We start from the raw sequence: 22,237 nt of genomic DNA on the forward strand, positions 1-22,237 counted from the left end.
GTCAGACTTGAGTTTGGCCATGTCGTCAAGCTAGTTTGTTGTCTCTGTTAAGTGGCCATCTGTTATTCACTCACTCTACAGCAGGAAACGGCACTTAAAAATAAAAGCCCTGTAAAAGCCCGGAAATTCACTGTACTTAAAAATAAACTGTGTTTTTTTACAAATTTGACACGTTTGCAAGTCACTTGCGGTCCATTCAGAATGGACTTGTGACCCACTTTTGGACCACGGCACATCATTTGGGAATTACTGTTCTAGATGACACTGAAAGCACCCAGGGGGATGTTCTGAGTTTATGGGTACATTTTCTGTTTCAGAACTGAGAACATTACAATAGAACAAAGCTTATTTGACTATGAAAAAAGAAAACTCCCAATCTCCCATTTACTGTCTATGGAGCAGCACCAGGCTTCAAACTCTAAGACATCACAAGCTTGAGACTTACTTCTCCAGTTTCTGGCTTTGAGAGAGTCATGTGGTACACCTTGCTGTGTTACCTGGACACATCGTCAGTGATTAGGTCATCAGGTGTTTCGGGTCTTAACATCAGACACCCTCACCTGGGCAGCCCAGATGGGGATGATCAGGCCCTGACTTGTAACCAGGTGGCTCACTTTGCCACTCATTACCCGGGAAGCCTTTTCAGCAGCTTCCAAGATGTTTTTGATGGCTCTTCGTCGCTGCTGTCCGCTCATGTTCACAGACATTAATTGAACTTTTCTAGGTCATGGTAATAACATACTGGACATCTTTAATTCCCTTTAAAATGTTGCAGAAACTATATCTTTATCTGTAAGACCGGTGGAAAATGGTTGAAGGGATGCACCATTCAAACTTCCTCTTTCCCAGTTCCAATTCCAGTACTTCATCGCAGAGTATCTGCTGATTCCAAGTACTCATCAGTTACTAGTGCTCCCGCTTTCCCATCTTAATGATCTGTATACCACAACTTGAAAAAACCTCTGGAATCATTTTTATCTAAGATAACATGAGGAGTGAGCAGCCTTTACCCCTAAACAACTGATGGTGGAAACACTGAATTTTATACTGACTTTTTGAGGATGACATTTTATTTAATGAGGATCAGTCACATCATTTCAGATACTCTATCCGCCTGATAAAAGCAGCATCAGCACAAGTGACGATTCAGTGTATCGATTTGGTGCATCCCTAGTTGTACTAAAGAAAAAGTATACTTGAAATGCTATTTTCTCCCAGAGTTATGTATCACAGATTTGATGTGTTGTTAAAATAAAACCCCAAATTATTGCCTGCATATGCCACGTGTCTTTGGACTCACCTCGTGCTGCTACATAGATCTGTTCCAGAGTGAGCGGCTTTCAGTGGCCCCTGGGTTGCAGCAGGAGTATGCCGCATTTTAGGGTTCAGTGTGGCACTCTCCCTGCTCAGCATCCTGTTTGCCAGGTTCAGGTTGGTCAACTGTGGGCAGAGGAGCAAACTTCAACAGATGATTCAACTCAATTAATTAATTCAAAGTCTTTTTTTTTTTTTTTCACACGTACTGTATTTACAAGATGTAGACATTCATGAACAAAATTAATGTTAAGTCACTTCAAACAAACACCCCACAACTAATCCCAACTTCTACAGCAATGCAAATGCTCAGTAAGCACTCATATTGTGTTTCTCCCTACATTGACCACTTCATCCTCTTGTCTCTGGGGGCTGTGTGAAATGTATACACAGCACATGGCACAGCTAGTCTCCGCTCAGCACTAAATCCAGGTGGTTCCCCCCCCCCCCCCCCCGACCCCTCTTTCCCTTCTCCATCTCTGAAAGAATCAGCCATCATGACTCGCTGGTCAGAATCTGTTTATAACCACATCAGGACTACTGCAGCAACTGCACCTCTGTGCTGCTCTGTACTACCCTGGGAATAATGTCCAGTGAAATTTAATGGGAGAATAAATTATACAGCTGTGGCGTTTTATTTACTTTATTTCCTCCTGTGCACTAAATAGTCCAATGGGAAAATTGTAATGCTGCCAAGGCTTGAACGACGTGAAAAATGTGTCAGCGTGGTGCTACTCAGCCTCAGCTCTAAATTACTCATTAGGGTAGACTGGGTGGATTCTTCCCATCTAATCTAAATGGAGGAAATAAAACCACACATGGGTGCCAATATTTCTGGGCTTTTGGATGAAATGTCATATATCATGTCAAGAGATCAAAACAGGATAACTACAATCGTACACACATAAGGTGCAGCTACCATCGCCCAGTGTTTATAATGCCCAGTCGTCTAAGGTCACATACACTGCCTTGTCTAAGTGAGACACAATGTTACAAGGATGTCTTATAATAACTTATTAGACATAAACATACGCACATGCTTGAAGGATTCATATCCGTGCACTACAGCGTAGGAGTACATTCAATTTATTAAAGGCAACTATGCCTGGCTTTACTCAATTTCAGTTTCTGTTTTGTATACATGTGGTCGAGCATAAGAGTGAGTAATTACTTAAACCTTAGAGGTCAACTAGTGCAACAGGGTGTTGTTCGTGTTTACAACGTTCTCCATTTAGTTCAGTGAGTGATTTAATGACTTCAAATCTGAGCCCAAAGAAAAACACAGAATGCACTCTGAGCCTTTAAGTGCAAAACACTGGACTATTTTACTCAGCAAAATAAACTGCTGCCATGCCCAGGATTAACTATGCATAAGAAATACAGCAAACACCTTTCAGATAGACAGAATAATGAACAGTCGAAAGGAAGCCATAAAATCTGCAGTCTGTGTGGTCTGGTGCCATCACAAAAAACTTTGACAGAAAAAAATCCAGTGAGGCAGAGGAGGTGGTGGAAGAAGGGGAGGAGAAGGGAGGAAAGGTTGAGGGGCTCCCCACGACGCTGAATGACAAACCTTTGGGGAATATAGGAGAAAGTGGTGATGGAGCCAACCGAGCTGCCGCTCCCCTGCTCGGTGCCAATTTGCTACATTCCTCTATTTATAAGCATCAATTACCACAAAAAAGTGGCTGCTTGTTAAGTATCAACAGAAATCACTCCCCCATGGTGCATCTGATAATGAGACCTCACACAGAGCTGAGGCTTGATGCGGCTCACCACTGTTTAGGCCAGCCAGCTTCAAACCCCGGTTCCAGACCCACCCCCGCACCAACCCCAGCCCACAGACTTCAGGCGAGCCATGGACTGAAGGAGGAAGGTGCACGGTGCGAAGCAGCAGACCCTCCGGCTCCAACGGGTCTGCTGAACGAATGAGCAGCTAGATGCCGCCAATCAGCATGGGGTCAGAGCCAGGTTTACGCATCAACAAAGAGAAATATCAGAGACCTCACAGTGAGAGACTACTGCAGCGGGCCCAGATTCTTCTGCCTCCCATGCAACACTACACAGATCAGTTTACAGTTGCTTAATAACCCAACACAGCTTCTTATGCGAGCACAATGGAACTTCCTGCTCCAGGTGGGCACAGCTGTTGGCTCAGTGGGGCACAGAGGTAAGACCGTAATGAACTCACGTGTTGTGTCAGCAGGTTGATGTGACTGGAGCTGGCATAGTGGCGAGCTACCTGCTTGTCGGCCAGCTTTTGGAGGGCTGAGATGAAGGCCTGCTGGTTAGACTGAGCTTGGGCTGACAGGGAGTTTAACTCCTTTAATGTCCCTGCTGAGTTTGACTTCAGCTTACTGGAATTGCTCCTCTTGATCACTGACACACAGAGTAACAAAGGACAACTGTGAGAACATGCCAGTGAAACTAATAAACAACAGCATGTAGAATAGTGACGTTCAGGATTCCCACACATTTTTACCAGTGAATATCCAAACTAACACCCTCTTTTCATTACTTCTTTTAAGTAGTTTAATATGGATACAGCCATACATTACTACACACGCACTTCCCAGGCATTTGCAGATACGCAAACTGCTAGCTCTTGCAAACTCCAACTTCCTCATTAGACATTCCCACCACTGACTACCTGCTTAGCCCACTGCCAATAGACTAGACCGGCACATACTGTACAGTCACTTCGCAAAACATCAAGGCCACGGCCCTTTTTGGGGGATAGAAAAGCAGAGATTTTATAGACAGATGCCGATGCAATTTGACTTGTATTTGGATCATAATTTTGACATGTTTGTACGCATTTATTTCTTGCTTAACAAACATTTGTTTTATAGTCATGTCTAATAATTGTTTTGCAACCTTGTCTGAACATGAGTGTTCGTGATACCTTTATAAATGAAGGTTGATCGCCATCATGTCTCATCAGTCTTTCCTCATCCATTAATACCCAACACACTAGCCAGATATTGCTCAACCAGAATATTTTTTTCCCTTAAATCTCAGTGTGAAAGCCTTCGTTAACCTGCTACACAACAGCTTTTCAGCACTTTCCTGTTTCTCAACAGATGTGACAGTGTGTTTCTTTCCCCCAAAAGGGGGTGTGGCCTTAATGATGACATAATGCCGGTCTGGTCTATGTGCAGCGCAGCACTAGATTTTAAATTAGTAATACTAGGAACATATTTCACGTGATGTTAGACATGTTTTTGGATTTTTATGAACATATTTTAAACAACAGCTAAAACAATGTATAGTCAAAACTTTTCTAAAACATTCTCCTATTTCCAAACCATTTCAAGGCCTGGAAAACTCTAATTTCATAACATTTCCAGGAATTTCATGAGCGTGGGAAGCCTGGTGTTTACCTTGACCTGCAGAGGTAGGTCTAGAGAGCTTCTGGCTATAGATGTGCGTGGCACTTGGGATGGAAGAGGCGGCTCCAGAGCTGGGTGTCGATGATGTAAAGGACTGAATCCTCCTCAGCACCTGGGTCGGCTGCCCCGTGCAGACTGTGTTATAACCAGTGGAAACAGCTGTCCACATTGCCCTTGGTGGCTGTGTGACCACGAGGGCAGGGTTGTACGCAGGCGGGTCGGAAATAGTCTCAGAATGGCAGAACTGAGACTTAGCCAAGGACTGTGCGTAGGATGGTGGCTGAAGAGGCGGCGGCGGTGGCGGACAATGGAGAGGCAGGGACGTAGGGGCGGGGGTACAGTGCTGCAGATGAATATGAGTGCATTCTAAAGTCACAGGAAAGCTGGAGCAGTGCTGTGAGGCCTGGACCTCCGGTTGGATTTTACCAGTTCTAACTGCTGCCTGTTGGTCTTCAGTGCGGACAGAAGGCTGACTCTCAGTGGCCTTGATGTCTGGGTCACTGCTGACTTTCCCCGTGGAGAGCGACGACTCCGAAGCGCTGGAATCCTCTTTGGCCACAGGCAGAGCTGTTCAAAGGGAGAAAGAAGCCAGAGCTTCCTTTATCATCAGTTAGCCATTCCTCGGCTCTGACACACATTTGTTTTCCCCCGATGAGTGCTAATCGTTTGAAGCTGACCTTTTCTTCACCCCAGATGACTCAATCCTTTTTTTTCCCTTTACTTTTTTTTGGGTTTACAAATCTAAACAATTCCTGTTTACTGTGCTTGAATGATAAAATATTAAACATAAACCAGATCTTCAGTAAGAAAAATATGTGGAAAAAAACACTCGGGAGGAACTCACTTTTGGAATTCTCACAGTTGCCTGAATCTCCTGAGGCATTTACTTCATGAACGTCTTTCTTAACGCTGCTGACTTTTGTTCCTAGGAAGACTGTGGCTGATTTATTTTTCTGTGTGTAGAATGTCAGAACTTCCTCAAGATCATTTTCACTGTTGAAAAATAAGAAGATGAATGTGTATAGCAGATTGAGATCACTCTTCAGTCAGTAGCATATATAAGAGGAACAGTAAAGAGCCAAGTGCTGAACAATAGTCAGTGGACTTGCCAATTCACTAACCTCGCCGCAGTGATGTACTCCTGAAACACACTGGGGTTGACACAATGCTCCTCTTTGCTGCTCTCCTGTTTTTTCACCATATGTTCAGTCTCCTGAGGAGATAGGAAAGAATAAGACAGCAGGTTTACTCAACGTGCATAATGTTTCCCATGTTTGCATCATCGCCTAGATTTGTGATTCCGTGGTAAAGTCTGGTCACCTTGTTGTAACAGTGGATAAACTCTCCTAGCTGGTGGGACAGGATGCGTCTGCGGTCTTGGAGTGGAAGCTGTCGGCTGGGCAGGACCACCTTTATGTCTTGTTGAAGGTTACTGGCTGCTCTTCTCAGGAAGCGAATCACCAGCTCCTGTGCAGACAAAAGCAAAACATTTAAGAGAAATATTTTATTATCATTTCCCTGAATCACTGATTCATCATGCTTCACATATTCAAGCTGTCTGTGTGTTCTCAGCCATTCAAAACACTGAGACCTTTAAGTTTACCGGCCTACAGATCGACTTAAATTTACATTGATTTTCCACAAAGGTTTGAGGTCACTGATGATGATGTATGCCATAACAATGCAGACTTTCCAATCAGGCTAACTTTTACAGAGACCACGTTTTCCTCCGATGTGGCCACAAAATGCCTTGTACACATTTCAGCGACGGCCAGGGTACATATGAGTAAGAGAGTAATAATAATAAGGGGAAATCTGGCATGTATATACATACAAGGGAAACAATGCCCCGGGGTATTCCACCCATGTCCATTTATTAGGAAAGGGAGATTAAAAAATGATTTTCGTTATACCATTTGGTCGTTGTCCTTGTCTGGCCAAGCTGGGATGGCGTTGGCCCTGCTTTCTGCCAACAGTCTTTGCTGCACTCGCTGCAGGTATGAGGAAAAGGCAATCCGGGCCTGTACTTTACTGGAGAGGGGAGAGAGGAAAATCAAGAACTGCATAGGTAAAGCAACGGAAAAGGAAAGACGGAACAACAGTTGATAATGAGCATTATCCCCTAAGTCCTCTGCTTGTGGCACTGGAATATGTGATACATCTGTTCGAACAAACAGTTATACTCATTCATGTACTCATCAGCTGACATATCATCCAGAGCAGAGAGGGAGAAAGCAGCAACAGGCATGTATCACTTTCAGCCAAAGGTTGTTGAAACACAGTATATCTTGCCGTGTGCCGGTATCAAAATGATAAACTGGGTGAACCTGGAAAGAGTACTGTCGGAAAACATTGTAGCCGAAAAAAAAAAAAAAAATGTTTTGGAAAAAGCTGTCAAACGCAAACAATGATATGTTGTACTATAATTTCCCTGCTCCATGCACAGTCCTGGCAGGCACTGAGGAATTTCTACAAACTCAGACTTGTTTTTGTAATTCCTCCTCAAATTATAATTTCAGGCACACTTTTAAAATCAACATCAGACCGCAGCCTGTGTTGCAGCAGTATGTAAAGTGTGTAATATGAGTTTGGCACTTCATAGCATATATGGTATCTTTATTTGAATTGAAGAGTATATGAAAAGTGAAGATGTTTTTATACTCAGCCAACTTGGAAGGCTATGCTGAGATCATCTTACCACAACTCCCTTCTCTCCTTGCTCAGTTAAAAGTACACTAAACAGGAAAATCCTGTTTAGTGTACTTTTAACTGAGTAAGGAGAGAAGAAAACAATGTATGGATTATTATGGAAGTGATCTCTGTCAATCATTACTTACGACCCACTAGAAGTGTGTGGTGGGGTATTAATCTGAATCAAACTGATCAAAATATAAGTTATGTAAAGAGGGCTTCAATTTCTTACCATCTTTTTTTGGTAGGTGCATTATTATACTTCATATCCCTTCTTCAGGGAAAGAGGGAAAAGAAATTACAGTAAGGGGGGAGATGAGAGCAGTAGCCCAGAATTCAGACTGACCTGAGCTCCCACCCCTGCTGAAGGATGTTGAGCAGGTTGACTCTGGGCTTGGCATTGTGCGTGGTTGCCTCCGAGCTGGACAAAGTCTCGCCGTGGCAGCGCTCCAGTGGTGTGGCCACTTGTTTTCTTTGCTCTGCTACCAAAGCCCTGTGGGAGACTGGCTCGAGAGCTTGTTTCACCTCCTCTCTTTCCTCCTGAGCGCACTCCTCTCCCTCCTGACTGCTGCTCTCAGTCGGGGAGGCCTTGGATTCTTTCCCTGAGGTATGCAGCGTTGCAAAGGGAAGACAAATGTCAGTTGCATCACTGGCATTTTGAATAAAATACACACATACACTCAAAATAGGCTTTCTATTGTTGCTGCAATGAAATGAAGTCATTCAGAGTCATATTTGGCCAACCTCACCGTGACACGGGGGAGTTATTTATTGGAAACAAACGTGCATTAGCGTGTGATGTTGTCCCACTTAGCTACACTGTCCTCAGTTCTAGGAGAAAAAAAGCTGTTTCCTGAATTGAAGCAGAAAACATCAGGCCTACCCGATTTCTTCTTCCTTTCAGCAGAGCGATGAGTCAGGTGGCCCTGTCTCCTCTTACGTGCCTCCAGAGACAGCAGCTTCCTCTCGTACTGGACAACGTGACAGCCGTGGACGGCGTCCACCTGCAGCTGCACATTCCCATTCACATTCCTGGGAGACAGCACAAGACGTGTCAACACAATGGTAATAACAACAACTGTAATGATTTATACGTGTATCATCAACAATTATAAGGCAGAGCAACAGTTATAAATTTCAACTTTAACTGGAGCCAGTTCTCAGAAAGATTAGTGTGTAGCTTGTCCAGAAGTTGACGTGGGAGACAGTGATGATCCAAAGGAGAGAGGATAAATGGCAAATAATAACAGCAACTGAGGTCTTGTAGCAACAAACGTCTTTCTAATCTGGCTACCTAACGAATACGGAAAAATCATAAATAGACTTAGTTGGGGGCCAAATCTCCAGACAATACTGTGCAATAGTCAGAGCTGTGGTTAAAAGTTGAAAGCCCAAACTGATTCAAATGACATAAATGCATGTTGTATTACAATAACAAAAATGTGGTTCAATAAAAAAAAAAGGCCCAGTTCATCTATAATTGTCTTTCCCCTCCTGCCCCCAAATCGACGCCACAATGCCACATAGACATCGGGCGCGCTGGAAAAGTTGACTGTGCAACGTCTCTTCAGCTGTTCAGCTCTCACCTATCCAATCGAAAGACCAAACAAACGCCACGTTCGAATCCAGCCGTTTCCACAAACTGATGGAGAGATTTATTCCCCAATTCCCAACCACAATGGAAATGCTTACCTTCCATGGAAAAGTCTGTTTGCCAACATGTAGTTCATTGATGTCTTGGACTCCAGATATCCACTGAGAGAAGAAGATAATAAGCAAATTATAATAATCATAAAGGCAGGAGCACCGATGAGCCTCGGCCTCCTTATTTGCGGCAAATGTGTTAAAAACGAGGCTTCTGTGATATAGCGGCTCTGGAAGCAGCCGCTGTTAAATGCACCAATAATTCCCCAGACCGCCCAATAATATGCTTTTAAAAAGGCCACAAAATCCCTGCTGCTGAGAGAGCCATGGATCTAATCAAGCAACAAATCCTCATATAGGAATATGAATTAGAAGCACAAAAACAGATTTCCTCCCTAATAGGGGCTCCAATGCAATTTCAACATAAAGTCGCTGTCTGATATAAGCCTTTCCAGGAACATAATAGACAGAGTTCAACAAATACCGACTGTGTAGCTACACCTTAGTCTGGTGCTTCAATTAGTGACAGTCAAGAGGAGTCGTACGGTCTGGCTTTAAGCACTGATTGCATTAATTTAGCCTAAGTGTCCCCACTTATTTGAAGACAGTATTAATAATGACTAACATTATAGACAAACATCCCTTGGGGGTTACAAGTGATACATCTGTTCCTTCTTGGCTCAGCTTACCCATAGAGCTCCCATGTTTCTGCAGTGGGGAAGATCCTTATGAAGCCTCCTCGTCTCTCGTACTCTTCCTTTATCCTCCTCAGCACTTTGATCTATTAGGGAAAGAAAACAAAAGATGGTTTGGACACAGTTTTAAAGAGTTACTGTACTTTCAGGTTCCCATAAGGTTTTGATTTAAAAAAAAAAAAAAAAATAATAATCACACACATCATGTCACACAATGTTGTTGTTGAGGCCTTACCTCCTCAGCAGTCAAGCTCAGAGTGCTGTCTCCTTGGCCTTGTTTAGGCCCTGGCTTGTCTTTCGACCCCTCTGTTTCTGAGTTACTGGCTGATGTGGGCCTCTGTCGCTACGGGGGAGAAGAGCAGAGACTAATCAATCTAAACTAATCCCATACATGTACTGTCATCCCTCTTTTTAAAAAAGAAATCTAATCCGTAAAGCACTTTGGGTATGAAATGTGCTATATAAATAAAATTTGCCTTTGTCTTTGTTTTTGCCACTAACAGGCTCAGATTGTTATGGTAAGTGTCTGACGTTACGGAAAAGACCCTACACAAAAATTAAACATTACCTTTTGCTGATCAGGTCTGTTTGTTTTTTGTTGTTGTTTTTTTTAAAGATTTTTTGTGGGCTTGTTGCATTTAATGGATAGGACAGTGTGTGAAATGGGGAGACAGAGAGAGAGAGAGAGAGAGAGAGAGAGAGAGAGAGAGTGGGGACTGACATGCAGCAAAGGGTTGCAGGCCAGACTCGAACCCACGACCGCTGCAGCAAGGCAATGCCTCTGTACATGGGGCGCAGGCACTATCCGCTACTCTACCAACGCCCCATCGGGACTGTTTAAGTCCAGTTCAGACCAAAGTTTCGCTACGAGACAAGTTCAATCTTGCAACTACTTGTAATATGCCGTTCTGCAACAATCTAAAAATTTGCCACTTCACACCAATGCAACTAGATGAGACGGTGTATCATCTCTATCCAACAGCTCTTTGTATTTCCATTCTGATTTCCAGCTTTTCAGGCTGATTTTGTGGCTGAATATAATTTGTAGCTTATTATTAAAATATGAATTAGGATAGTGATAGTGAGAGACTGGCTACAGTTGCATTTGTAGTAGTGATGACACGCCGAAAAACATAAACTAAACAAGCATCAGACGGACTGTATTCATGATAAATACACCACAATGACAAAAAAACCCAGCACCAATGAATCAATCAATGAGAATGGGTTGTGGTTGGGGGGGCTATAAGCACACACACACATGCAGCAACAGCAGCAGCGACCCACCATCTGACACGGTACACTGAGGACGGAAACAGAGGGCTCGGCGGGGACGACTGGCTGTTGAAACAGGTGATGTGGTTTCAGTCTAAAACCAGCCGCCAGTAATTTGACCAGCTGAGTTGCAGGTGACACCATCAACCGGCTTGAATCGAGCTCAAAGCGGCCAATTCACACCGCTGCAACTTTTCTCTGCACAGTTTTGTGTCCTCGCGAATCATTGGTCTGAAATGGGCTTTTAACCCTATGGGCCAGATGCCTTTTTGGGGTATTTTTACTGCCTTTACTTTTAAGCTCATATCACAGTCATTATAAAGGCTACATACACATGCTATATCTTGTTTTCTTTTTTTTTTTTTCAGGACAATCTAGGCTAACCAGATTTGCCATCATGCCATGTCCTTCTATGTGCCTGTATTTTATATTAAGTTTTACATCGATGAAAAAAAAAAACAAATCCGTCTGACTACATTCTTACATTTTTACATGTATCTCACCATATCAAGTTGGAAGTTGACATATTCTGCCATATATGAAGAGGGGAGACTCTCTGGAATCTGGCAATATAAGAACCATGATGCTGGGACATTCTGTCACTTCACAGCTGTCCAAAACATGTGGTTTGTGCCAGGCGGACATAATTGCCAGTATTTTTTCATTATTGCAAGAAATTCCATTGACTCGTTCACAAGTCAAAAATGTGTTTTATCTGAAAGAAACATGCAATATTTACATCTAAGATAATAGCAAAATAGTCAACCAAGTGCAATGATGTCCTCCAAGATAATATTTGTTTTTCAGTTTCAGTTATATATTGGGGGGACATTTTGGGCACTGGTGGGGGGGCACGTGTCCCCCTCAATGTATATGGTGACTACTGCCCTGTCAGCATGCATAATTAGGCTGCAGTTGTCTGGGTGCGCAAAGGTGAAGTGCGCTTGTCTTGTCATACAAAGTTTGATGGAGTGTCAACTGGACAATATGGAGATATTTGCATCTTGAAAGCCGGACTACAAATGTGGATAGACAGGGAGAAACACACGCAAGCCTAAGATGTGGTAAGATACGATATTCCTCACTATATGAAGTGACTGATAACAAGATCTGTATCATGGATTGTAAAGAAATTCATCAGGCTTTTATTTTGTAGACAACTGATCTGGATTTATAGCATGATGGGATGACAGCACAATGATGTGTGTGGTATCACTGGAAAACTCTAGTCCTGCGCTTTCATGTGATATGCGTGGCATTTCTGTGCGAGCCTGCGTTCGCGAGTAATGCATCCAAGGGTAATGTGTGCAAAGCTGTATGAAAGCTCTGTTATACATCATTTTATTTATTGTCAGAAAGCTACAGTTCCGCTGTTTCACGTGATATGCGTGGCTTCTCGCTATGACGCACGGTCGCGGAGAAAATCCACAGAGAAGAACGGATGTGAATTTGGATGCACTATGCGTTGTTCGGGCCCATAGGGTTAAAGTGTGTAACCACGTTTCATTCAAAGTGAATGTTGTGAAATCTTGCTGACTTTTCCACATCGTTGACATCACCTAAATATTTGCCCATGACACTGAAAATCTTTTAGATAAAACAAGGCTACACTTTCTGTACTCCAACAAAACAAACTCTTCCCAGCACTCCTCCCTCCAACTCTCACTAAGGTTTCCACCTTTGCTTTTCCTGCAAGAAGTCACCTCTCCCAAGATTTCAGAACACAACTTCTCCTTGAGCAAGACTTAACAATAACAGAATAACAAACTGACCAGTGAAAGGTAAGTAAAAACCTTTCATTTCCCTGCAGGGTCCTTACTATAATATCGTCAGGCACTTCTAATAACAAACTGAGCCTGTCAGTGGCAAAAACAAGCACTTTTAATAGACGTTTATTGACAGTGCACAATTGCCCATAGGGATTACATTGCAGTCTGTTTTGCTGCTGCAGCTGGAGTGATCTCTCTCAGTACTGGACCAACTTCAAAAATTTCTGTCTCTATTAGTCACTGAGACACAATAACAAGGGGAAATAGGGTTCAGGTTGATAAATGTTGAAGTTTCCCTTTAAGTATTTGTAAAGATTGTGAAAATACTTGCAATTCTTACATTTTTGGTAAAGACCCCATCTGTTATTGACAACCTACTAACTTGAAACACAATCCTCATTCATGAATGGTGTGCAAACTACAGCTTGTGTAACAAAAATACCCTGCCTTCTTCTCTCCCTGTCACATAAATGAAGCATTTTTGTTATGCATAGGCATTCCTGGCTGCCTCCCCCGTTGCATGCACTACCAGGCTGTGATTGACAACTTTGGCATGCAGGTTGGAGCTCAGGCCAGACAGAGGGGCACAACCCCACAGGATTGCATACAGAATTTGTCATCTAAATAGCAGGGGGGATTACATTTAATTTGTCTGACGCGGCTGGGGGGATACAAAGGCAGCCAAAAAGTGACAAGGCCTAATCCTTCAGAAAAAGACTCATCTGTTGCCCCTCATCAGAGTAAAGGGAGAGTGAAGGTTCTCTGAAGGCCCCTGGAGTTCTTCTGCAGCCTCTGTGGTTTAGTGTCGGGCTTGTTTTAGGTACATATGAGTAACTCTGTGCAACAAAGTTTTGGGTCAAGTGGTGCATTGCAGCATTTAAAGCAATTGCTTACTAAGGCCACTTTGCTAATGTAATGAGCATTCTATTTAATATAGCATTTAGAATCGATCTGTCTGCCACCATGAAAAATTGTAAAGCCACATAATCAAATAAGCAAAAAGCAGCAAGCAATTTCTTACCGGTAATGTAACAGGCATCAGGGAATTGCAAAGGAACAAGACAACAGAAGATTAATAGTCCGAGTCTGAGGGAAACTCACCATTCTGCTGTGCGCAGTGGCTGTCGGGGCAGAAAGTGGTTTCTAAGAGGCAATGAGTGAAGACAGTGAGTGGTAGGTAAGCATCAGCATTACCGTTAAACCTTTACGAAGCCGCATACAGACGGCATGCATGCCCCGTCGAACGTGCAACAATGAAACCTTGTTACTGTACGTCTAAACAGACCTTTTACACAATATAAGGTGGAGCAGAAATCTGTCTGATTTAGTAATCTCCCTCCAGCAGATTCTGCGCCAAATCTGGGTGCAGTAGTCAAGTGGAGGGAGCCAAGTGCATTAGCTGTTGTGGCATCATTAGGCAACAAGGCCTAGAGAGAGCATTAGTCACTTGATTAGAAATGATAAAACAATAAGCCACAGAGTGTAGCACTTGCAAACTGATGTCACTCAAACAGTGTAATTACATTAGCAGTTGTTTTGCATTACAGTGAATTTTCCATGAGGGTAAGGGAAGAGCTCAATGGCAGTGGCAGGAATGTACTGTAAGCAACAGAGGGATGAGGACAAGAATGGGAATGTTTCACAAGGAAGGGTGAATGAGTGCAACACTTGGCTTGGCTCTTTACTGTGTGCGTGTGTATGTACGTGTGTGTGTGTGTGTGTATCCAGTACCTGTGTACGTTGCTTGGGTCCAGGATCCAAGGTGACTCGGTCAGAGCGTGGGTGTCTCGACAGGGGGTCCTGACACACAAAGCCTGCAGGGACACAGAAGAGCTATAAAGGGGGTATATCAATGACATCAGGTCTTAAACATGTTATTAATTCCCATGACCTTTATAAATTGCATCAGTGCATGAAAACCAAAGAGGAGCAATGGACACTGAGGAAATAAATTACATGTTAACCAACAGTGTATGATGCTGATTCATTGTATTTTCTTTTAATATACTGACACACCTGCTGTACACCACTGAGCTTGTTTAAAGGAATAGTTCAACATTTTGAGAAATACCTATGAGAAATACACATACGCTCACTATTAACGTGTAATATCTAGAGATGTTCCGATCAGGTATTTTTGCCCCACATCCTGATCAGAGTAATTTAATATTGAGTATCTGCTGATACGGAGTCACAATCTGATACTTCTATTTTCCTAGATAATACAACTGCCCAGTGCATACTTCAAGTACACCTTTATATGGATTAAATGTACATGCTTGACAAATGAATAGTTCTCCAGTGTATTACCAAAAGAAAATTAAGAAAAACAAATCCCAGGATCCAAGCTGCTCCTTATTGTTTATTTTATATAAGTAAATAGGTATAAAATAACAAACCCTCTCTTTAATCTTTTTGGCCCTGTCGCTGTCTCAAGGGAATGCCTCTGTCCCTTTAAGAGTCTACTCTCCAGTGTTTATTGCCTTACTGTAGCCTTTGCATGAGTCACCTGTTCCACTGAGTATTTATTTTGATCGTCCGTGCATCTTTTGCATGGAACAGGCTACATTAATGAGTTACTCTCATTGGCTTTTCGCTCCTGCAGCTTTTGTTGCACTTTGCAATGACGTGGTGAGTGTGGTTGTCGTCGGTTCTGTCTGTCTCCTTCCGCCTGCAATGAAACACCATGTGCCATAAATGCGCAAGACTTTCACTCTGAGCTGAAATTAAATGAGTGCTCATAATTATGGTAGAAAACATAAATAAACAGTCTCACACTGGATTTTGCTGTTGTTTATGGTGTATCATATTTTACCACAGGTGGGGCTCAGCCCCTGCATTTACATACATACACAGGAGATCAGTGGAGTGCAGAAGAGAAAGAGAGTAGGAGAGTTGGAGACAGCCGTACGCTGTGTATCCCTGCATGAAAGCTTTGCAAGAATAAAAAAAAGTGTGTGACAGCTGACGTAAAACAGAGGATCGGATTCTCTTTATAACTCAATATAGCCGATCCCCATCAGTTAAGAAATGCCTTGATCTTTGCCTTGAAATCAGATCAGGACATGTCTGGTAGTATCATGTTTGTTTAATTCATACAAAAACCAAGGTGTAAAAGCGTTAATTTGATGTTTCATGTGGGGTTATGTGTCGGGCTATTTAATGTCTCTAAACAGCTGCCAGGCAACCAGCAAAGACTCCAGGAAGTTACAGGTTTTTGTACGGAATAAAAAGGCACATTGGGCAGAGCCAGGCCAGCTGTTTTTCCCTGTCTCTAGCCTTAATGCTGAACAAAGCTAACTGGCTGTTAGCAATAGCCTTACGTACAATGGACAGACATGAGTGTAGTATCAATCAACTCCGCACCAGAAAGCTAATACACATATTTCCCATAGGGCTGCCCCCTGAAAGTCGAAAATTCGAATCATCAGCTGGAGACAACTAGGATTACTTCAAGTCGAGCAGTTTCTTATGTTTGTTTGTTTGTTTTGTGTTATTTTTGTTAGTCAGTGTACTTCGGGGGCCGAGATGTCCCCAGATTTAGCTTCAGAGTGAGGGCTTCTGGCTTTTACGCTGCTCTCTCTACAGGCAGCTGCGGACCGAGACCCAGTTATAGTTGCACATTTCTGATCTGTCCTTAGTGTAGTTAGCCTGTATTAGCTCGGAGGGCTAACTTGGCTTGTTTACTGTATTACGTGAACATCACTGTCACCCTGAATGTCCTGCCAAACCCCATTCAAACTCTCAAACTCTATATGGAAAAAAGAAATGAACAGTTGAATATTCATACTGAACAGCCAAATGTGATTCGACTAACATAATTTCAGTTGGGTACGACCCTAACTTCCCAAAGTGTCAAACTATTCCTTTGACTTTTTAGTCAGGGAAAAGAAGACGCGTTTTCTCATGGTGACACTCTACTTTGGATTCATACAGCTCCACACATTTACATTTTAGTGGTAGTTGATAAGGGTGGGGAAAAATGTTTGTAATTCACATTCCTCACTAAGATGTTCCCACCCAGTCAATAAGATTTAAATCTATGATCTTGTGTTTATTAATTCCCACACTGCCTCAAAGCTATCTAGTGGTAAAAGTGAAATGTTAAAGAAATGTGTTTATGGTGCATCTTGCAGTCACACTCGGGGTGAATTAAGTCTATTGACAGCTTGGAGCCCGAGGCTATTTGTACTACCTCCTCCAAGCCGTCAGGTAAGAATCAGGCCCCTGCCATGCTCTTGCCTAAACACAGCAATTATTACAAACATGGGCGACACGGAGCTGACAGCTTCACACAGGCGGAAAATGAATGCTAATGGAATGCTGTCATTATTTACAGGTCTGGGATGCAGCCCAAGTGTTATCAGCCAACAGCGACTTAGTTTGTTTGGTACATAATAGATGTGCTATGTTTTACATGCCACTGCTCATTTTCCCCAGACCCGCAGTAACGTCGCAGTCCAAAGATAACTGGCAATTTATGATTCTACTCTTTCATTTAATGAGCCGGAGGGGAGGGTTTCAAGCCACAGCATGGCCTAGGCTAAGACGCACGAGCATATGTGCACACACGCACACACACAATAGCCATTCCTTTAATATCATTAGGCTGAGACCACAGACAGACTTAATGGTTCAGTGCCAGTTTAGATGGACGCCTGCTAATCAGTGGGCTCCATGTATCCTGTGAATGGTAATGAGGATAAATCAGAGGATTAAGTGGAGTCAAAAAATCAAGAGATGTTAAACTTTGGTTGATATGGGTCTCTTTTTACTACATATGTACTTTAACTCTCATTTACAAGGATATAGACAAGCTGTCACACCTCTTCATGTGGTCAAGGTATGAGACTTTCCTTGGTTCAAACTTGCAAATCACAAAATATTATAAGCTCGTCTTCTGCATGAGAATTCAATAATTAGGAAAGGAGGAGACATAACAGAGACACATCTCATTCCATGCTACAAACACTGTTGTATAAACAGTGTTTATCTCTGCCTTGGGCCAGGCATTTTTTGCATCTTCATGCAACAGATCACTTCAGTTTGACATGTCGGATCCAGTTTCTCAAGAAAGCTTAATGACTACATAACAGCTAAGGCCTCTGTTGACAATTTTGTCCGCAAGTCATTTAATGTTAATTAATGAAGGCTGCGGTTTATTCTCTCAGCGCTGAAGCCATGCAGCTATTTTCGGCACTTTGCTTTGCCCAAGCTTAACCAGTGGAATGAAGGAAAACATTAAGCATTAAACAATAGACGACTGTCTCCACCTGCTTGAAACCTGCTGGTTACGAGTAAAGCCAACTAGCATTCCAAGAAAGAAGAAAGGACTGGAGCGCGCCGATTAATTTACAGCCTTTAATAGCGCAAACAGACTAATGTTTCAACACCTCCGGGTCTTCATCAGCTAGCAGATATGCCTTTGGGGTGAGGTTAGTGAAGAAAACACAGCATACTTACAACACATCATTTTATACAAGCCTCTCCAAGATTAATATTTTCACACCAATTACAGCGGTGAATAACCTCTGATTTGTACCTTGTGCAAAATATCCTATATTTCACTTATTAAACATGGGCTTTTTGCACTTCCAAGCTAAAACATGAGTAGTAAAGATGTTCTTAGGTGCTAAAAGCTAAACATTTGTGCTTTAAGTATCTAAGAACATCTTGACAGTCAGTGTAAATTTGTTTTTAAGCTCTGAATGTGACTGACGGTGTTACAAAAAATGATTCAGTAATACAATTTTTCTATGACCTTTAATGTGCTGTATTTGCCCTAAGTTTTCCTTCCTCTCTTAGTTATGTGGTGGTTAATGATATGACTTAAACTGTGAAAGTGTTCTTAGATTTTTAGGGTTTCTGCTCGTTTGATGTTCTTCATTTCACCACCATATAATTTAATCATGTAATGGGTTTAAAAATCAAGCAATAAGCAGTGTATTTACATGAACTAAATGTCTGTGAAGTAGTGCAATCACTTGTGCAAACCTTTGGAAACAAATGCAAGTTGTATTTAGTCATTGTTTCAGCATGTACTCACCCACAAGTGAAAACATGTCTGCAATCATGCTGGCCTTTATCTTCAGATCCAAGGGCGCATCACTGTAAATAAGTAGATTTTCAAAATAATAAAATAAAAAAAGGAAACAAAGAGACAAACAAGAAAATTACAACACATACACAGGGCAGAGAAAAATGAGTCAACTGTCATAAGAAGATACAGATCTGTTGCGTGACTTTGACTAAACTGCTAAACTGACTTAACACTTATGTAGGAGATGTTAGCCTCCGGGCATGCTGTGTGAATGCCATTTCCTTTGATGTGGCATTTAACATAATTTTTTTGTTTCATAATCAGAGAAAAAGCCTTGTTTGAGTTGGTGGGGTAAAGGGAACAGTTTCAGTGAGAGATTCTCCTGAAACAACCAAATAAAGAGTCAAATGACTGAGACAACGTCACTCACCAGGCCAGGGAGGGAGAAAGGTTCACTTCTAACAACCACGGTTTGAGGTTGGAGTCAATGAGCACGTCGAAACCGTACAGTTCTACAGAGGGAAACACAAAATGAATCAAAAGGCTTTCACCACAGACTGGGAGGCAGAATTAGAAAACCTCTGAGATCTGCTCACTGAAAATAAAAGATGAAGGCTATCAAAGTCACTCAAGTTTTATCATGGCTCCATAATGTGGCATTTGGCAACATGGCCTGTGCCTTTCTGCTACTGATTACACGCATGTTATATCCCCAATCACTCAAGAGAGAAACGTTCACCAAAGCCTGCTACTGAGGGATTGGCTCAATTACATTAACTAAGTACATACACATTTCATCTGTCATGAAGTTTCTTACGTAAGACGGTAGATCAAAAACACGCTGGGGCTGTGAATATTTTCATACATACAGTCAATAATTTTCTCATGACTGGGAAGGTTAAGCAGTCTACATGTTGTCACTACATATTAACGAGAAGGATGGCGCTCTAATGGGTACCAGAAAAAGCTTCACCCCTATCATAAAGTTAGTATCTTAAAAATATGAACTCCAGAAGTACAAAGCTGGAAATTTGACAGCATATCTCAAGTGGCAGAAACCTGGGGAATTAGAGAGCCTTAGGCTATATATTGTATATATTTCACTCCCATAATAGCTGAGCACTGAGTGACACAATAAAAGCCTTTTACAAAGTGGTCAGGAAGTTCCCTGTGTAAAAATTCATCCATTCTATCCCAATTTTCCCAGTAGTTTCACAGACTGATATATGGCTCACTGCGACAGAGTTGGCCTATGTACCCTTTGAAAGCCCCCACACTGCTCTGGGGAGTGTCACCCTGTAAGCCAACGACCCGCCGGCCCCAGCAGCAGCGTGCAGGGAAACCACAGTATTTTACAGGGATAGGGCAAAACCCAGCCATCGAGCCAGAGGAAAAATCCTTCTAATGGCACTTCAAAAGAATAGACTGTGTTGAGAATAGGCCAGGGGGGTTGGAGGTTTCAAAGCTGCCATAACCAGCTCTGTTTGTTCAAGCATCTCAGGTCAGTGCCAGTGTTAAGCATACAAAAGGCAGCGTGACAGCAGGCAGTGGCTTTATATTGCACTTGGTTGAATAATGTGAGGCTGGGTAATTCTAGTTTAACTGAACGAGTTATTTGGCTGTTTATTACTTAATGTAGTAACCTCCACCTTGGCCATACAGAATGTCGAGGCAATACCTCGGTTTTTCAATGAAAGGAGCTCTGACTTTACACAACAAGATAATTTTAATCATCAAGAGAAGTTCTAAAAAAAAATGGGAGCATGGAGTTGGAAAGACATGGGCATTTACCAGACAGGGAGACTCTAACGAAAGATGCTATCGAATTGCACTATTGGAAATTTAAGATCCAGGGTTTTTCCAGGCTGCTTCCATTTCAACCATTCTTTTTTAATCTGTCTCTTGTGTGTCTTGTGAGTCCCCCAACCTCATAGAAGTATAATAGTGAATTCAAAGAGTACTCTTTGAAGATTTTATCGTTCCCTGAAATAAATTAATTGTATGTTTTTTCTTTACTTTACTAGTTTTCATTATCTGTATTTTAGGGGCAGTGTGTTAGATTTAAGGGGCCGTATTGGCAGAAATGGAATATAATAGGTATGTTTTCTTTAGTGTATTATCAAAAATAAGAATCACTGTGTTTTCGTTACCCTAGAGAGAGCCGTTTACATCTACAGGGGAAGCGGGTCCTTGTCTACAGAGGGCCATGTTGCACTATGTTTCTACAATAGCCCACAATGGACAAATCTAACGATGGCTCTAGATAGGGTCATCTGTGTTTTCATGTTTTCGCATTGGCCACCATAGTCAACAGCCCCTAAGCGATGAGAGCATCGGAAAAACACAGATTGAAACAGGGAGGGAGGTTAGAGAACAGGGTATATGCAAGAATCCTGAGGTTAATTTCAATATCTTTTTAAGACTTTTTTAAGACCTTCCAAAAAAACCTTAAGACCTCATCGCCACTTCAAGCTGTCGTTAGCAGCAACGCATCTTTAACTTACTTAACAGTTGTAGTTTGCAATTAAATCTATGGAGCACAAACATACAACAGAACTCAGATAAGATGAGAAGAAATAAAGCTTGAAAGAATAAATTAAACCAAAGGCAGGTTTATTAAAATACACCTTAGGTCATAACAAGTAACACAGCTCTACAGCTCAACATCAACTATTCAAGGCCAACTTGCTGAAAACAACAACCTTATGGCTAGCCCCTTACATGTGGGATTCAGGGCTGACCCAAAAAATTCGAAGCTTCGTTTGATGGCACGGGATTTGATTGTGGAAAAAAAAAAAAACGAATATTAGGCCTTTTTTTTCTCCCGTTTTTTGGGGGGACCTTGAACCAATACTAATCATGCCGTCCATTTATGGTTGTTTTTTTTCCCCTTTAGCCATATGTAAACTCAAAGAACGAGAAGCAATATCTGTTAGGCATATAAGATTTCATGTTTCATGTAATTGATTGATTGTTTTTGGTTGATTATTAAAAAAGAAAACATCTCCGACAAGGAAATAGAAAGCCCGACGTGCAATGAATGGAGACCTATTATCCTGCTTGAACACAGACAACCAAATTCTTTCAATAGTGTGACTCAAAATAATGATAAAATAGATTTTACTGATGTAAAATAATATGCTGATGGTGACATTTTCCACTGGTCCGCTGCGCTCTGAGTCTGGTGTCAGTGACACATGCTACTCTGAGTCGCGCATCTGTCTGCTTGCGCTGCAGTGTGCAATCAAAAGTTAAACACTACTTATCAGCAACCAGAAGTGCTTTTTTCGTTTGCGAATATTTTTATCTTAATTCTAGGGTTGCAAGAAACTACGCTTTCGCCATAATTTTTAAGTTATTAACTTTTTTGGACTTTTTTTTTTCGCTCAGCCCCCACCCCGAGTGGCAGTCCGAGTG

At 42.1% G+C, this 22,237-nt stretch overlaps 1 protein-coding gene across 3 annotated transcripts in view; it reads right to left on the bottom strand.

The window, feature by feature from the left end:
• Positions 1–22,237, bottom strand: part of ttll5 (tubulin tyrosine ligase-like family, member 5) — a 62,904-nt gene that overhangs the window by 22,233 nt on the left and 18,434 nt on the right. The window contains exons 13-28 of one of the 3 annotated variants that reach the window (XM_033642582.2): positions 19,251–19,332; positions 18,827–18,888; positions 14,512–14,594; positions 13,882–13,923; positions 9,972–10,079; positions 9,731–9,822; positions 9,090–9,152; positions 8,281–8,429; positions 7,744–7,999; positions 6,620–6,737; positions 6,027–6,173; positions 5,828–5,919; positions 5,551–5,699; positions 4,698–5,273; positions 3,506–3,693; positions 1,301–1,440 (exon numbers count right to left, since the gene is read on the bottom strand). In XM_033642582.2, coding sequence (XP_033498473.1) covers positions 1,301–1,440; positions 3,506–3,693; positions 4,698–5,273; positions 5,551–5,699; positions 5,828–5,919; positions 6,027–6,173; positions 6,620–6,737; positions 7,744–7,999; positions 8,281–8,429; positions 9,090–9,152; positions 9,731–9,822; positions 9,972–10,079; positions 13,882–13,923; positions 14,512–14,594; positions 18,827–18,888; positions 19,251–19,332 — 2,347 coding nt within the window. The remainder of the gene's footprint in view (positions 1–1,300; positions 1,441–3,505; positions 3,694–4,697; positions 5,274–5,550; positions 5,700–5,827; positions 5,920–6,026; positions 6,174–6,619; positions 6,738–7,743; positions 8,000–8,280; positions 8,430–9,089; positions 9,153–9,730; positions 9,823–9,971; positions 10,080–13,881; positions 13,924–14,511; positions 14,595–18,826; positions 18,889–19,250; positions 19,333–22,237) is intronic. The other 2 variants (XM_033642583.2, XM_033642584.2) reach the window with 2 other exon arrangements.

This window comes from Epinephelus lanceolatus, chromosome 15, assembly GCF_041903045.1.
Source record: "Epinephelus lanceolatus isolate andai-2023 chromosome 15, ASM4190304v1, whole genome shotgun sequence".
Taxonomy (NCBI): Eukaryota; Metazoa; Chordata; class Actinopteri; order Perciformes; family Serranidae; genus Epinephelus; species Epinephelus lanceolatus.